Raw genomic sequence first — 14,830 nt, forward strand, 5'->3', positions numbered from 1 at the left:
TCTCAACAAGGATACGTGGAACACATCATGAATACTTGATAGGTACGGCGGCAACGCAAGTCTGTAAGCTAAATCTCCCACACATTCCAGTATCTCGAATGGACCAATAAATCTCGGAGACAGCTTACCCTTGAGACCAAATCTCAAAATCCTGCGAAAAGGCGAAACTCGGAGAAACACCTTCTCACCTGGTTGAAAATGAAGAGGTCGACGCTTTGTGTTCGCATAACTAGCCTGTCGATCCTGAGCAGTCTTAATCCGCTTCTTGATTACTGCAACCTTATCTATAGCCTGCTGGACTAACTCCGGTCCCTCTACCTGTCGTTCCCCGACTTCATCCCAGAATAATGGAGTACGACAACGTCGCCCGTACAACGCCTCAAATGGTGCCATACCAATACTACGATGATAGCTGTTGTTGTACGCGAACTCAATCAAAGGCAAATGATCCTGCCAAGCGGGTCCGAAATCCATAACACAGGCTCGCAACATATCCTCAAGCGTACGGATAGTCCTCTCTGATTGACCGTCAGTCTCCGGATGATAAGCAGTACTCAGACTCAGTGTAGTACCCAAAGCTGACTGGAAACTACCCCAAAACCGTGAGGTAAAACGAGGATCTCTGTCACTAACAATACTGACAGGCACTCCATGCAAACGTACAATCTCCTGAATGTACAATCGAGCCATACGATCGAAAGTGAAATCACGATTATACGGCAGAAAATGAGCAGACTTGGTGAGTCGATCCACCACTACCCAGATAGCATCGCTGTTCCTCGAAGATAATGGCAAGTGAGTAATGAAATCCATCGTAATATGCTCCCACTTCCATTCTGGAATAGGTAAGTTCAACAACAATCCTCCCGGTCGACGGTGCTCTGCCTTAACCTGCTGGCAAACTAGACACTTGGAGACAAACTGATACACGCTGCGCTTCATCCCTTTCCACCAAAACCGCAGCCTCAAGTCTCTATACATCTTGTTGCTTCCTGGATGAACACTTAACTTGCTTCGATGCGCCTGAGACAATATCTCGTCCCTCAAAGTGTCATCCTCTGGTACTACAACCCGATTAGATAAGCACAGAAGACCATTGGACTGATAATGGAAATTGCTATCACCACCAACTAACCGAGCTAATCTCTGAGTCTTGAGATCAGACATCTGAGCTTCTCGAATCCGAGTGAACAAATTGGGCTCAGATAAAATGGTAGCAACACGAATGCTCTCCATACCTTTCCGATGCTTGAAGTTAAACCCCAACGAGCAACTATCCTGGATGGCACTAGTCATAGCACAAGTCTGAAGTGCAGAGGCTCTCACCTTGCGACTAAGCGCATCAGCTGTGAGATTCGCAGAACCTGGATGGTACTTGATCTCGCAATCATAATCCTTCAGCAAATCCATCCAACGACGTTGCCTCATGTTCAACTCAGCCTGAGTGAACAGATATTTCAGACTCTTATGATCAGTAAAGATTTCAAACTGAACACCGTACAAATAATGACGCCAAATCTTCAGCGCAAACACAATAGCTGCCAATTCCAGATCATGAGTGGGATACTTCTCCTCGTGAGATTTCAGCTGTCTGGAAGCATAAGCAATCACATGACCGTTTTGCGTCAACACACACCCTAAGCCTTGAGTGGAGGCATCGGTGTAAACACTGAAACCATCAGATCCTGACGGTAACGCCAAAACAGGTGCGGAAGTCAGAAGTCGACGAAGCTCTCTGAAACTATCTTCGCACTCGGATGACCACTCAAATGAAACATCCTTCCGAGTAAGTTGCGTCAATGGTCTGGCTATCTGAGAGAAATTCACGATGAAGCGACGATAATACCCTGCCAGACCTAGAAAACTACGGATCTCAGCCACCGTCGTCGGACGTGACCAATTCAGCACTGCTTCAATCTTGCTGGGATCCACAGAAACTCCTTCCTTGGAAATCACATGACCAAGGAATACCACATGATCAATCCAGAACTCGCACTTACTCAGCTTAGCATACAATTGCTTCTCGCGAAGAATCTGCAACACAATCCTCAAGTGTTGGGCATGCTCTTCCACACTGTGGGAATAGATCAAGATATCGTCAATGAAAACCACCACAAACTGATCCAGAAAATCTCGGAAGACTCGGTTCATCAGATCCATGAACACCGCTGGCGCATTCGTCAATCCGAATGGCATAACTAGAAACTCGTAATGCCCATAACGAGTACGAAATGCAGTCTTGGAAATATCATCATCTCTGACTCTCATCTGATGATAACCCGATCGCAAGTCGATCTTGGAGTAAACAGAAGTACCCTGAAGCTGATCGAACAAGTCATCAATACGGGGTAAAGGGTACTTGTTTTTGATCGTCACCCGATTCAGCTGGCGATAATCAATGCACAACCGCATCGATCCATCCTTCTTCTTGACAAACAAGACTGGAGCTCCCCAAGGCGAAACACTCGGGCGAATATAACCCTTATCAAGAAGATCCTGCAATTGCTGCTTCAGCTCTCTCATCTCTGACGGAGCAAGACGATAGGGGGCACGAGAAATCGGTGCAGTCCCTGGCATTAAATCTATGCCAAATTCCACCTCTCTAACCGGAGGAAAACCAGGAATCTCATCTGGGAAAACATCAGGAAATTCACAAACCACTGGAATATCCTCTAGACCAACACTACCTGTGGATGAATCAATCGCATAGATGAGGTAGCCTTCCCCGCCCGACTCTAAAGCACGACAGGCTTTCAGAGCAGATACCACTGGCATCGGAGGTCGCGCTCCCTCACCATAGAAAAACCAACTAGAGCTTTCAGTCGTACGAAACTGAACAAGCTTCTGGTAACAATCCACAGTAGCTCGGTAGGTAGTCAATAAGTCTATACCCAAGATACAATCAAAATCTTCCATCTCTAGGATCATAAGATTCGCAGTCAACTCGTTACCCTCAAAATCTAAGGGACAACCCATCACTAGACGCTTCGCTAACACCGAATGACCCATCGGAGTAGAAACAGAAAGAATGACGTCTAGAGAAACATAGGGTAACCTATGACGCTTAACAAATCGTGCAGAAATGAAGGAATGAGAGGCTCCTGTATCAATAAGAACAAAAGCAGGAATACCGCATAAATGAAAAGTACCTGCTATGACTCTCTCCGTTTCATCTGCAGCCTGATCCTGGTTCAGCGCAAAAACCTGACCTTGGGCACGAGGTCGAAGATTCGAACTACCCACTGCCTGACCCTGCCTCCTCTGCTGAACAGTTGTCTGAGATCCAGAACTGGATCCTGCTCCACCTCGCAACTGAGGACAATTCTTCTTAATATGCCCCATCTCTCCGCACTGATAACAAGCTCCTGCGGCTACTCGGCATTGCTCCGATGGATGGTTCTTCCCACAATGCGCACAAGACTCCTTCTTCTTACCAAAGCGGAAAACACCACTAGATCGAGATCCAGATCCAGAAGAAGATGAACCAGATTTCTTGAATGACTGAGATCGAGGCCTCAAAGTACTCGGAGGTCTAGAAGAAGAAAGAATAGCCCTACCACGCTGGAGACTGATCTCTGCCTGGCGACACCGGTTCACTAACCCATCATAAGAAGTAGGATTATCACAGACAGTGACTCGATCAAAGATCTCCTGATTAAGGCCCTGGAGGAAATGATCATACTTGGCCTCAGAACTGCCACTGATATGAGGAGCGAAGGGTAACAACTCAAAGAATTTCTGCTGATACTCATCAACAGACATACTCCCCTGCTTAAGGTTCAGGAGCTCAATCGTCTTGGCCTGGCGAAGGGCTGGAGGAAAGTACAGCTGCATGAACGCTGCACGGAAATCGACCCAAGTCGCTCTACCCTGCGACTGAACTATCGGCGCAGAAGTCGATCGCCACCACCTGCGAGCACGGCCCTCGAGAAGAAAACTAAGGGTCTCCATCTTCTGCTCATCGGTGCACTGGAATGCGCGGAAACAACTCTCCATGCGCTCTAACCAATCCTCCGCATCATCGGGAGTCTCACCGCCAACTAAAGGCTTAGGCCCCATCTGCATGAAACGATGCATATCGAAACGCCTAGGACCATCCCGACGATGACGATGCTCACGATGACGTCTATGATCGTCCTGGTCACCCCATCGACCTACACTCCCCTGACTACTCCCGTCATCAAAATGGTCAGCCATCGCTACAAGATAGAATAGGGAAAATGGTAAAATGGTCAACGGAAATCCCAAAACAGAATCTATATCCCAAAATCATACGCATGCTCTGATACCATAAATGTAGTGACCCGTTCCAGAATCACCTACTAGTCAAGAACTAAGCATGCAACTAACTTAATTAATTATAATCAGAGATAACAGCGGAAATATGGCCAACAACAATAGTTATACAACCCAATCGAAATCGAAGTCTAGACTAACTCAAAATGAAATATCCAGTACAACCATATCGAATCAAATGGAAAACACTGAAAACTAAACCAACCAGCTACTCAACGTCCTCCTCCTGCTCCTCCTGAGCCATCCAACCTGAGGCCTGCCCCGAGGGAATGGGGTGTCCAAGAATAAATAAAACCGAGGACGTGAGCGATAAGAACGCCCAGTACAAAAATATGAGTATACAGACCTATATGAAATGCACATGCTATGATATGATACCAGGGTAGTCAAGAAACAGGAATCACAAAGGATCTCAAAATGCTCAGTCTAGAGGCGCCAAGTGGATAGTGCCGCGCGGTCCAACCTCTGGGTCACTGCATCCACTACAAGACAGACGTGGACCTAAAATGTCCCGGACCACCGAAGCCCTCCCGACCCGTCGGCCACTGTGTACTCTCGGTGTCCATGCGTCCACAAGACAGGGCTGAGCGGCCCCAAGATATAGCTTATCTCGAAAGAGATACAGCTCAACAGTAAAGGCTATCTCGAAGGAGATACGGCTCAACATGATATGCAATATGCATCACAACTCGTGACATAATAGCATGCATCATATGACATATAACAATGCAGCAAATACTCATGCAACACATATAAGAATGTATACTCAACCAGGATATCTCGGATAGTACTTTCGTACCTCTATCGCAGCAAGCCTAGCCTTACGCAACACCGCTAATCAGGTTTAGCACAAGCCTACGCATCAAAAGCATACTCAATCAATACTACCATGCTCGACTAGCAAAACCAGTACTCCCTAGTACTACCAAAGGTTTAGGTTTTACCTTCGTCCGTCGACAGCCCTTTGATGTCGATTGCCTTGAAACTCAGGCGCCGCTACGCTACTACTCCTGGCAGCTCTTGGCTATCGCTCGACCAACAACTAACCCTAGAAACCTTCCAAACTCTCCAAAATGAGAGAAAACTCAAGAAATTGGCAAGTCAAAATGAGGAAATCCGAGCACTATTTATAGGCCATGTTCGGATCCTCCGAACAACACTTCGGAACGTCCGAACGCTACGTGTCCATTGGCTCTTGACAGCTCATGATCGGATCCTCCGATCATACACTTCGGACCGTCCGAACATGCATGGAAAATGACGTGTCGATCAACACTTGACACCTATGATCGGATTCACCGAACTAGACTTCGGATCGTCCGAACTCTTCGGTGCTTCCGAACCCTCTTCGGTCCGTCCGATCATGACCATAGCCAAAAGTACACCTTAAACCTTCTTAATCACCATTACTCCGTTAATTACCCAATTTGGAATTCGGGCTACTACAAAAACTCATTTAATTATATATTTTTTCATGCTTTTATAAATAAATATCATTAGAATATTGACAAAAATTTGTGTGAGACGGTCTCACGGATCATATTTTATGAGACGGATCTCTTATTTGGGTCATTGATGAAAAAGTATTACTTTTTATGTTAAGAGTATTACTTTTTATTACGAATATCGGTAGAACTGATCTGTCTCACAGATAAAGATTCGTGAGACAGTCTCACAAGAGACCTACTCTAGAATATTTTATTTTGTTGTCCTTATCCACGATCTTAAAGAAACATATTACGTTTCATCAATCCGACCGGACATATGAAAAAATAGTATTTTTTATATAAAAATTATTATTTTTCACTCTAAATATAAATCGGATCAGTCCGTATATCCGTCTATGAGATCGTCTAAAAAAAACATATTGTTAAAATAATATTAATATACTTTATTCTATAATATTTTCAGAAAGACCATTTAGTTATGCGTTTTACATTCCTTGATTTTAATCTAGGCAAAGTCATTGGACAACAAATAGAAATAGTTTTCGCAGGTTAATTATTTTATTAAAAAAAATGAATTCATATAGTTTTTATTTTAAATTATTATCAAAGCATTATATATAATTTTCTATTCTATTTTTTTTTTTTTATCACATCCTCGGTTTCATCCCAAGAAATTATCTATCACAGCAAAAGTAACTTGAGATTTTTAGCATGAAATTAAACATAATTTATCAACAAAAACGAAAAGTTTTTTTATATTAAAATAAACGAAGCGAAAATTTAAAATCCGAATTTCCTTCAATAAAGAATAATCTTCGTCTTCACACTTAATAAAGCTATGCTACAATTTTATAAACTTTAGAAACTTCCATATTGATTATACTATTAGATTTTCATAACTGTTAAACAAAATAATTTTATTTATTTATTTTTGGAATAACTATTTTTATTAGCATACAATGATGTGAGAACACGCAACCACTACCTTCGAAAAATATTGAACAAATCTCCGAACTAGTCTACAAATTATGCTATTCAGGTAAATCGCACTAGGAATGCCCTTTAAGACAGACTCGACCAATAACTTATCGAGACAGAAACAAATTTCTGATCACTTGTCAAACGCTCACATACTTCACTAATTTATACACCTCTTAAGGCTGACACAAAATATTTAATTTATATATTATTCATAATCCTCCATTTCATACCAAAAAAAAAAACCATACTACTTCTGAAGAGGTAATTAATATTAACGAAATTAATAGATTATTTTATAATTATATTGTATATACAGTGGATTAAACGTAATGTATCGACCATAGATATTGCAAAGTAAATCTGAATGGTATTGGACAATGTTCAAGGAATCTCCGATCATTGCAAATTCAATGAATGAATCTTAAAAATACATCCTCCGATGTCACGTAATCGGTTATCCCGCGATATTAATCCCTCGCATGCTTCGCATTAAGCACTTGATTACTCGTAATTTGCCCTTGCTTCCTCCATGATAAGACATGATTATAGGATCTATTTAGGACAAGTTAAACCTAGAAATATCATGAAATCGTAAAGTTTGAGTTTGGACTTTGGAGCAAAGAATTTGGAGTTGTGGGAGGATTTCATAATTTAGCACGCATGCATTTCAATTTTCAAACGAACAAATTTGAGCAATGCATGAGATTTCATATCACTTTTTCTAAATTTTGAGTCGAATAGATTATCATTGATTGGAAATGTGTATTCGAAATCAAATCTATGCATTCAATCTAAATGCTATCTTAAGCTGATAAAATTGTACATAAAAAAAGTTTGATAGACCGGAAAAACGAGGAGACTGAGAAAAGTTTGAATTAGGCTTATGTTTTTTTTTCTGGGAAATTGCAATTTTGGTCGTATAAGTTAGTTCTTTGTGATTTTAATTATTTTTCTTGTCAAATTTTAATTTTAATCGATATGTTTTTTGTTTTTCTCAATTATAATCATTTTTCTAATTTATGCTTTGTGATGTCGGCATGATGTTGATTTGACGTCGATGTGATACTCACGTGTGTAGTAAATATCACAATAACACTTCGTTAAAAATGTCAAAACTTCAAATATACATAATTAAGACACAATTTTGAGTTCTGTACAACATAAATTATCAAAATTACAAAGATATAAACAATACAACTTTATGTTATTTTATGCTGGCCATTGATATTATGTTATAAAACTAGTGGTAGATCGATATTAAAATGGAATATATCAACTTTTTATAAGAGATTATATAAATTTGTTGATAATTATGTCACATGAGAGGGTGATTATAATTGATATTTCTTTTACGTATCTCTATCATAAAAAGATTAAAGAAAATTGTAAATCCTTGCAACTTATCCTCGTCGTTGTTCCTCTCTACGTATTTGATCAGACCGTGTATAAATTACTTTGATTTTAAATTACCAAATCGCCGGATAATATTAAAAATGAAATTTATGAAGGTAACATTCATGTGACATGATGATGAATCCTTTTTATTAGTTTTGGTATGATTAAATATATTATTGGTTTTATATTAATACATCTCGATTTTGATGTTGATTATTGGATATCGGAATTTCATGGTTAACGACGAACTTTGAGAATTACATTTTTTACGGATTATTTCACCCTGCCCGTGCAGGCAGTGCCTGCACGAGAAGGGTGAGGCCCGGATCACTCCACATGAGTGATCCGGGCCCACCCTCATGTATATATAAAAAAAAAAATTGGCTCGGATTTTTCCGAGCCGTTAGATCTACCCTGCGGACAGTGCCCGCAGGGGTAGGGTCTACTTTACCATTTTTTACATCTATCTCATCATGTTTGTATCAAGCTTACGTTACATCCATTAACCGTAAAAATTCATATAACTTCTTATAATTTTTTATAGCAAAAACTTGTGTAAGACGGTTTCACGGATCGTATTCGTGAGAGGAATCTCTTGTTTGTGTCATCTATGAAAAATATTACTTTTTATACCAAGAGTATTACTTTTTATTGTGAATATGAGTAGGGTTGACTCCCGTGTGACAGTCTCACAAATTAAGATCTGTATGACGGTCTCACATGAAATCCACCTTTTTTGTACACCTTACAATTATCACTTCTTATTCATAATAATACTAAAAAGTATGAACATTTAAAAATTATTAATAAATTATCTATTTAAATTAAAAAAAATAAAGGAAAAAATTGGGAACGTGTGCAAAGTGGGTTCCATAAAATTTAACCGGTGCGCAAACGTGGCGCAGGCACTATTACGTTACGATACTACAAAATTATGGGCAAAAAATTGCCCTTTTTCACTTTTTTCAGTAAATAAACAGAGTACTCTTTTCCAATTACTTCTATTTTCACACTCACTTCCAACTTTACAAGTACAAAATAAATAATTCTTTTTCGAAATTATATATAAATATTCGATACCAACTCAACTCTTCCCCATATTGACACTTCCTCTTCGTCTTCCCCATTCTAGACTCCACCGATCACCGCCACCTGACAGCTCAGGGTTACGTAGCGAAATGGGAGTTTCGAAACAATCATCCGGCAGCCTCAAGACAAGAGTTAACATTTGTCTTAATAAGCTTTCCGACAGAGACACGCTTTCTATGGCCACCAACGAACTCGAAGGCATCGCTAGAGCACTCTCCAGTGACGATTTTGTACCTTTCTTGAACTGTATTTCTACTACAGACTCGTCGGAGAAATCACCCGTCCGCCGCCAGTGCGTGCGTGTTTTCAGCATCCTCTCCGCCGCACATGGCGATGCCCTGTCGCCCCACGTGTCCCGCATGATCTCCGCCGTCCTCCGCCGTCTCCGAGACCCGGACTCCGCAGTACGCGCCGCCTGCGTTGACGCCATTTCATCAATCACGACAAATGTTACCCAACCTCCGTTTTCTGTCATCCTCAAGCCCCTTGTCGACGCGCTCTTCCAGGAGCAGGATTCGAACGCGCAGATGGGAGTGGCGCTCTGTGTATCCGCCGCAGTGGATGCGGCAAGGGAGGTGGATGCTTCAGAGCTTAGAAAGCTCTTGCCGAGAGTTCTGAAGTTGATCAAAAAGGACTGTTTCAAGGCAAAGCCTTCTTTGTTAGTATTAACTGGGAGCATTGTAGACACTTGTTGTGTGAAAAATAAGAGCCTGTTGAGTTCTTTGGTTTACACCGCGGTCGAATTCCTGAGTAGTGAAGACTGGGCGGCGAGAAAAGCTGCGGCAGATGTTTTAGAGAAAGCGGCGGCCACGGCGGACAAAGATTTGGCTGCAGAGTTCAAGGGAAGTTGTGTCGCTGCTTTGGAGAGCCGAAGATTTGACAAGGTAACAAATTTTTACATTAATTTTTGTTGTCTCATAATTGGACTTACATTATTATATTATATAATTTATAAATGCAAAATCTGAAAAGATTGATAATCTGGATTAATTTATAACGCTGGGACAGGTAAAGGTTACTAGGGAGACGATGAATCAGGCACTGGAGAGGTGGAGAGATGTTCCTGACGTGTTGGAAGAGGTGACATCCCCTAAAGGTAATTTAGAATTTGTTCATATGTCAGCACTATTTCTTTTAATCTTGTTTTCTGTTAAATTTCTATTCCAAGGTTTGAATTTGAGCACTATACTCAGAATTTCATTGCATTCCGATGGTCAAATTCGCTGAAATCTCAAATTCTGCTGTTGAATGGTGCATAATTTTTGTGCTTGAACTTGACTTGTATTTAATGAGTTGTTTTCAGATTAAAGACTCGAAATTGTGTGTTGAAATAGTTGTATACTCGTGTATCAAAAATGATTACTATATGTGTGAGAGTTTTGAATATGATAATATATATAGCATTGAATAAGAATGTAATTCAAATTGGTTAGGGTGGTCCTAAGTTTGAATCAGATGTGCTTACGCCTAGCGGATGCATAAATTTGTTGCGAGATTGAAACGAATATAATGTTACAATCATACAATATGATCAGGTAGCGGCAGCAGCTGCAGCAGCAGTGGGTACTCCCCGGTTCTGGTTTCTAGAAGTGTTTCGGCAGACAGGGGCTCGGTAACTCCCCAATTCAAAAAAGTAACTCCTACGAAATCGCCGGTGTCGAGCTGCTCATCCACCGGCAGAAGTCAAAAGAGCATTGTAAGAAATGACCAGGAAAAGAAACCTTGTACCTCGAATCCCAACATGCCAGAATTGAGGAGAAACTTTCGGTCCCGAGTTGTCCCGTTCAATTTTAATAGTGATGATCTGGATGTGGGTTATGGAGATTCTATCCATGAAAAGCTGGGGACTCAAACGGAGTTCGAGGATTTGTCTTTGATTTGTGATCAACTTGTACAGATTGAGAATCAACAATCTACTTTGCTGGATATCCTTCAGGTATGTAAGAAGATCATATTCTAGCTGAAAAACATGTACATGGGTTCGGGATATCGTTAACGATTTTGAATCGAGTAGAGTTGATCTGACATAATCTGCTGGTTTATTTTTCAGAAATTCATAGGAAGCTCCCAGAAAGGGCTGAATTCCCTGGAAAAACGAGTGGAAGGGCTGGAGAAGGTGGTGGACGAAATGTCTCAGGATTTGGCAATCCCCGGAACCTGGAATTATATGTAGCATGATGGCTTAGGCTACCACCGAGCTTTTCAGCGCAAGTGTTTTCAAAGCCTGAAATTAGTTAGCACGGTGTATCAGCTGTGAGTTCCATGAGTTACATCGTCGTCGTAAAAATGATAAAATATATATGTATAAAGGTTTCTTTCTCATTTTGATTTGGTGGACGAAATAATGGTAAATTGATGGATTTATCCAGTCGCGATTATTTTTTTCTAGTCGATTACAGATTGAATTGACTTTAACTAATTGATAATTCTATTGAATTCAGAAAGCAGATATTTAGGAAGTGTGCATCGAATATTTGAGTTGGATTCACTCCAAATATATTCTTTTTATCTTAAAAATACGATTGATAAAAACATACAAAATTCATATGATATTGTTTTCGTGGTCAATTTTGTGAGAAATATTTTCGATCTTGTTTTGCTAATAAAAAAATGTTGAGTTAAGCATGTATGAGGGAGAGTGATATTGAGATGAATGATCTTTTAGGAAGTTATCGTTTGTCAAGTTGTTAACGTTGTTTCGCTTGATTTAGTTGAACGTCGGATCTTAATGTCTCTGTTGAGGTCGGACCGATGATAGGGACCTGATAAGACTGATATTTAAGGGATATGAAACAGTACCGACAGATAGACATGTACTTTCTCGACTCATGGACCTAACAGCGTGTATCATTAACACCTAATTAGGTGCACTCTGTATTGTCACAAGTATAAAGAAATAAAATTGTATCTTGGTTAATAGTTATAGTTTTTGGGCTAAAGGTAAGCATTTGACCTCATGGGAAGTTCTCGAATCAATCTATATTTGAACTGAAAAATAATATTTTTTTACATATTGAATATGAGATCCGTCTCTTAAAATTATTTTGTTATAGATTTCATAAGAATTTTTATATTTTTTAAGAAAAGAACTTGCAATCGCAAAAGTAAAATCAACTTTAAAAAGGAACCTACAATTTGAAAAATCGAAAAATGGGAATACAAATCATTTGGTAAAACTGTTTTATAAGAACTAAACATAGAATTTTAGACACATGTTAAAAATAATTATAAATCAGAATAAATAATTTTGAATATCTTTCATACGAAAATTTATAACAAAAAATATTATTTTACAGTAAATTTTTATGTTTTTTTGTAGAAAGTGGTTATTTTTTAGGTTTCATAAAGTTGTACATAAATATTATTCTTAAAAAAGAACTGAATAAAAAATTTAAACAATTATTTTAAGAAATTTTCATTTAATATTTTTTTTAGAATAATTGTTGATTATGTACGTAAGATGTGTGTGGTTTATTCACTAATATGTAATCAAATGTGTGATGCGGTTCAAGTATGTTTTTCGATTTGTACCTTAGAAGTTGGGCCTTAATACCTTCAGAAGACAACCTGGTTGAGCCTTGCTGAAATCGGATCCAAAGTTTTTTAAATTAAGAAATGGCTCAAGAGGCCCAAGTTCAAAGGAATCCAATTTTCCTCCGTTAGTTTCTATTCGATAATTTGTTTTCCAAAGTTAATTAAAATAAAACTAGTTCACATACACGGTTTAAACTTTAAACCTGCCCCCAAATTTAATAAGTCAAATTGGTTGGGGCGATCTAAACCCGATCAACGGGTCCGATAAAAGTAACAAGTCCGGATTCACCCCCAATATATATTTGTATGTAGTGCAGGATTCGTGTGAGACGAATATTTATCTGTGAGATGATTTCACGAATATCTATCTGTGAGACGGGTCAACCATACCGATATTCACAATAAAAAGTAATACTCTTAGCATAAAATGTAATATTTTTTCATAAATTACCCAAATAAGATATCCATATTACAAAATACGATCCGTGAGACCGTCTCACACAAGTTTTTGTCTTTTATGTATATATTAATAATTATATATTCATATTATATTAAATAAATTCATAAATTAGCAATAAGACATTACAATATTATGAATCAAGATTAGATCTAGTAATAATATATTATATTTATATTTAATTAATATTAAGTGTTAAAAGGAAAAAGTATATTTGATTGACACAACTAAAGTTCTTTTAGGGTGTAATTAGTTGTAATAATTAGGAGCATATTAGTTGTTGACAAAAACTTGTGTGAGACGGTCTCACGGATCGTATTTTCTAAGACAGATTTATTATATGAGTCATTTATGAAAAAATATTACTTATTATTGTGAATATCAGTATGGTTGACTCGTCTCACAGATAAAGATTCGTGAAACCGTCTCACAAGAAACCTACTGTTAGTTGTATATATTGCTCGTAAATGGTTATTGGTTAATATTTACGAAAATTCTCAAACCTATCTCTTTTATATTTAAGATTTTTACATTAAGTAATAAATGTTCTAATATATAACCTTGATCTGCAATATTATCGTGTCTTATTGGTAATTTACAGTAAGTGAATTGAAATATCTCATACGTTAAAATTAATTAATAAGAGCCAAAAACTTCAAGTCGATAATTTTTGTGGTTCATTGAAATTAATTCAAACTTATCTGATCGCTTGAAGTTTTCAAAATTCAGATGAAAAATGCAAATAATAAATTATCAACCATTCTATTTAACATTAACAGAAAAGATATTTAAAAATCATATAATCTTTTGCATTAAAAATAGATTCCAGGTCGATAATATAGAGAAAACCTAATTACGAATGGAAAAAAAAACATATTATTGTTTAAGTTACTGTAAATATAAGGTGTAAAATGCGATAACATAATCTAACTGCATGCAAATCTAAGAAAATGAAAAATACTTAATTAAATTATTTTAATTGTATTAATTAAATGTGGTAGAGATGTTTACATGTTAAAAATATAGTTTACTATTAGAATGAATAATAAAAACTTTGTTTTAAGGGTTATTCGAGATGCGACCAAGGAATAGAGTCCGGGGACTGTAAATGAAAAATATTTTTATTAAATGATTATTTTAAATTATTTAATATATGGTATATTTAAGGTGTAATTTTTGAAAATGGTGTTCTTTGAGATGTTTTTACACGTTGAGTCATATTTTAAACCAATAATCGATTTTTTGACAAAAACAATGACTTTTGGAGGCCCGGTTAATATATTTCAAAAACTCATAAACAATATATTTTTCCTATATTTTAGGGCCTATTATACTAAGGTTATCGAGATCAATTATCTATTTTATTATTTAATACCTAAACTTGATTTTTCCAAGCCCTAAACTACTCAAATCACGCCTAAACACTACAAGAGACCTACGCTGCGTTTGGTAGTTGGGATTAGATTAATAGTTGGAAGTTAATGCATGTGATAACAAACTTGCAATCGTGGACAATTAGTCTCAGTTTTGAAACATATTCTTGTTTGGTACGCCTCATTTATCGCATGACAAAGACATCTACATTATTTTCTTTACCATTTTTACCCCTTCTACTGTACATAGATGGTGT

The 14,830-nt window shown here is 38.0% G+C and overlaps 1 protein-coding gene across 2 annotated transcripts; it reads left to right on the forward strand.

The window, feature by feature from the left end:
* The first annotated feature begins 9,204 nt into the window (after positions 1-9,204).
* On the forward strand, positions 9,205-11,605 carry LOC140817081 (TORTIFOLIA1-like protein 4). 2 transcript variants are annotated; one of them, XM_073176651.1, is made up of 4 exons: positions 9,205-10,093; positions 10,218-10,307; positions 10,753-11,145; positions 11,260-11,605. In XM_073176651.1, exons 1-4 carry the CDS (start codon positions 9,299-9,301, stop codon positions 11,380-11,382), a joined length of 1,401 nt encoding a protein of 466 aa, XP_073032752.1. In that variant the 5' UTR covers positions 9,205-9,298; the 3' UTR covers positions 11,383-11,605. The 2 variants fall into 2 exon arrangements, with proteins under 2 accessions (XP_073032752.1, XP_073032751.1); XM_073176650.1 differs by having other exon boundaries at positions 9,206-10,093; positions 10,218-10,305; positions 10,745-11,145.
* The last annotated feature ends 3,225 nt before the right edge of the window (positions 11,606-14,830 follow it).

The sequence above is a fragment of the Primulina eburnea genome, chromosome 16 (assembly GCF_022965805.1).
Source record: "Primulina eburnea isolate SZY01 chromosome 16, ASM2296580v1, whole genome shotgun sequence".
NCBI lineage: Eukaryota > Viridiplantae > Streptophyta > Magnoliopsida > Lamiales > Gesneriaceae > Primulina > Primulina eburnea.

Excerpts from the sequence above, each read along its gene's own strand:
- LOC140817081 (XM_073176650.1), top strand. The coding sequence starts at position 9,299 with ATGGGAGTTTCGAAACAATCATCCGGCAGCCTCAAGACAAGAGTTAAC. Across the intron at positions 10,094-10,217 it reads AGAGCCGAAGATTTGACAAG|GTAAAGGTTACTAGGGAGAC; the intron begins GTAACAAATTTT and ends ACGCTGGGACAG. Across the intron at positions 11,146-11,259 it reads CTTTGCTGGATATCCTTCAG|AAATTCATAGGAAGCTCCCA; the intron begins GTATGTAAGAAG and ends TTTATTTTTCAG.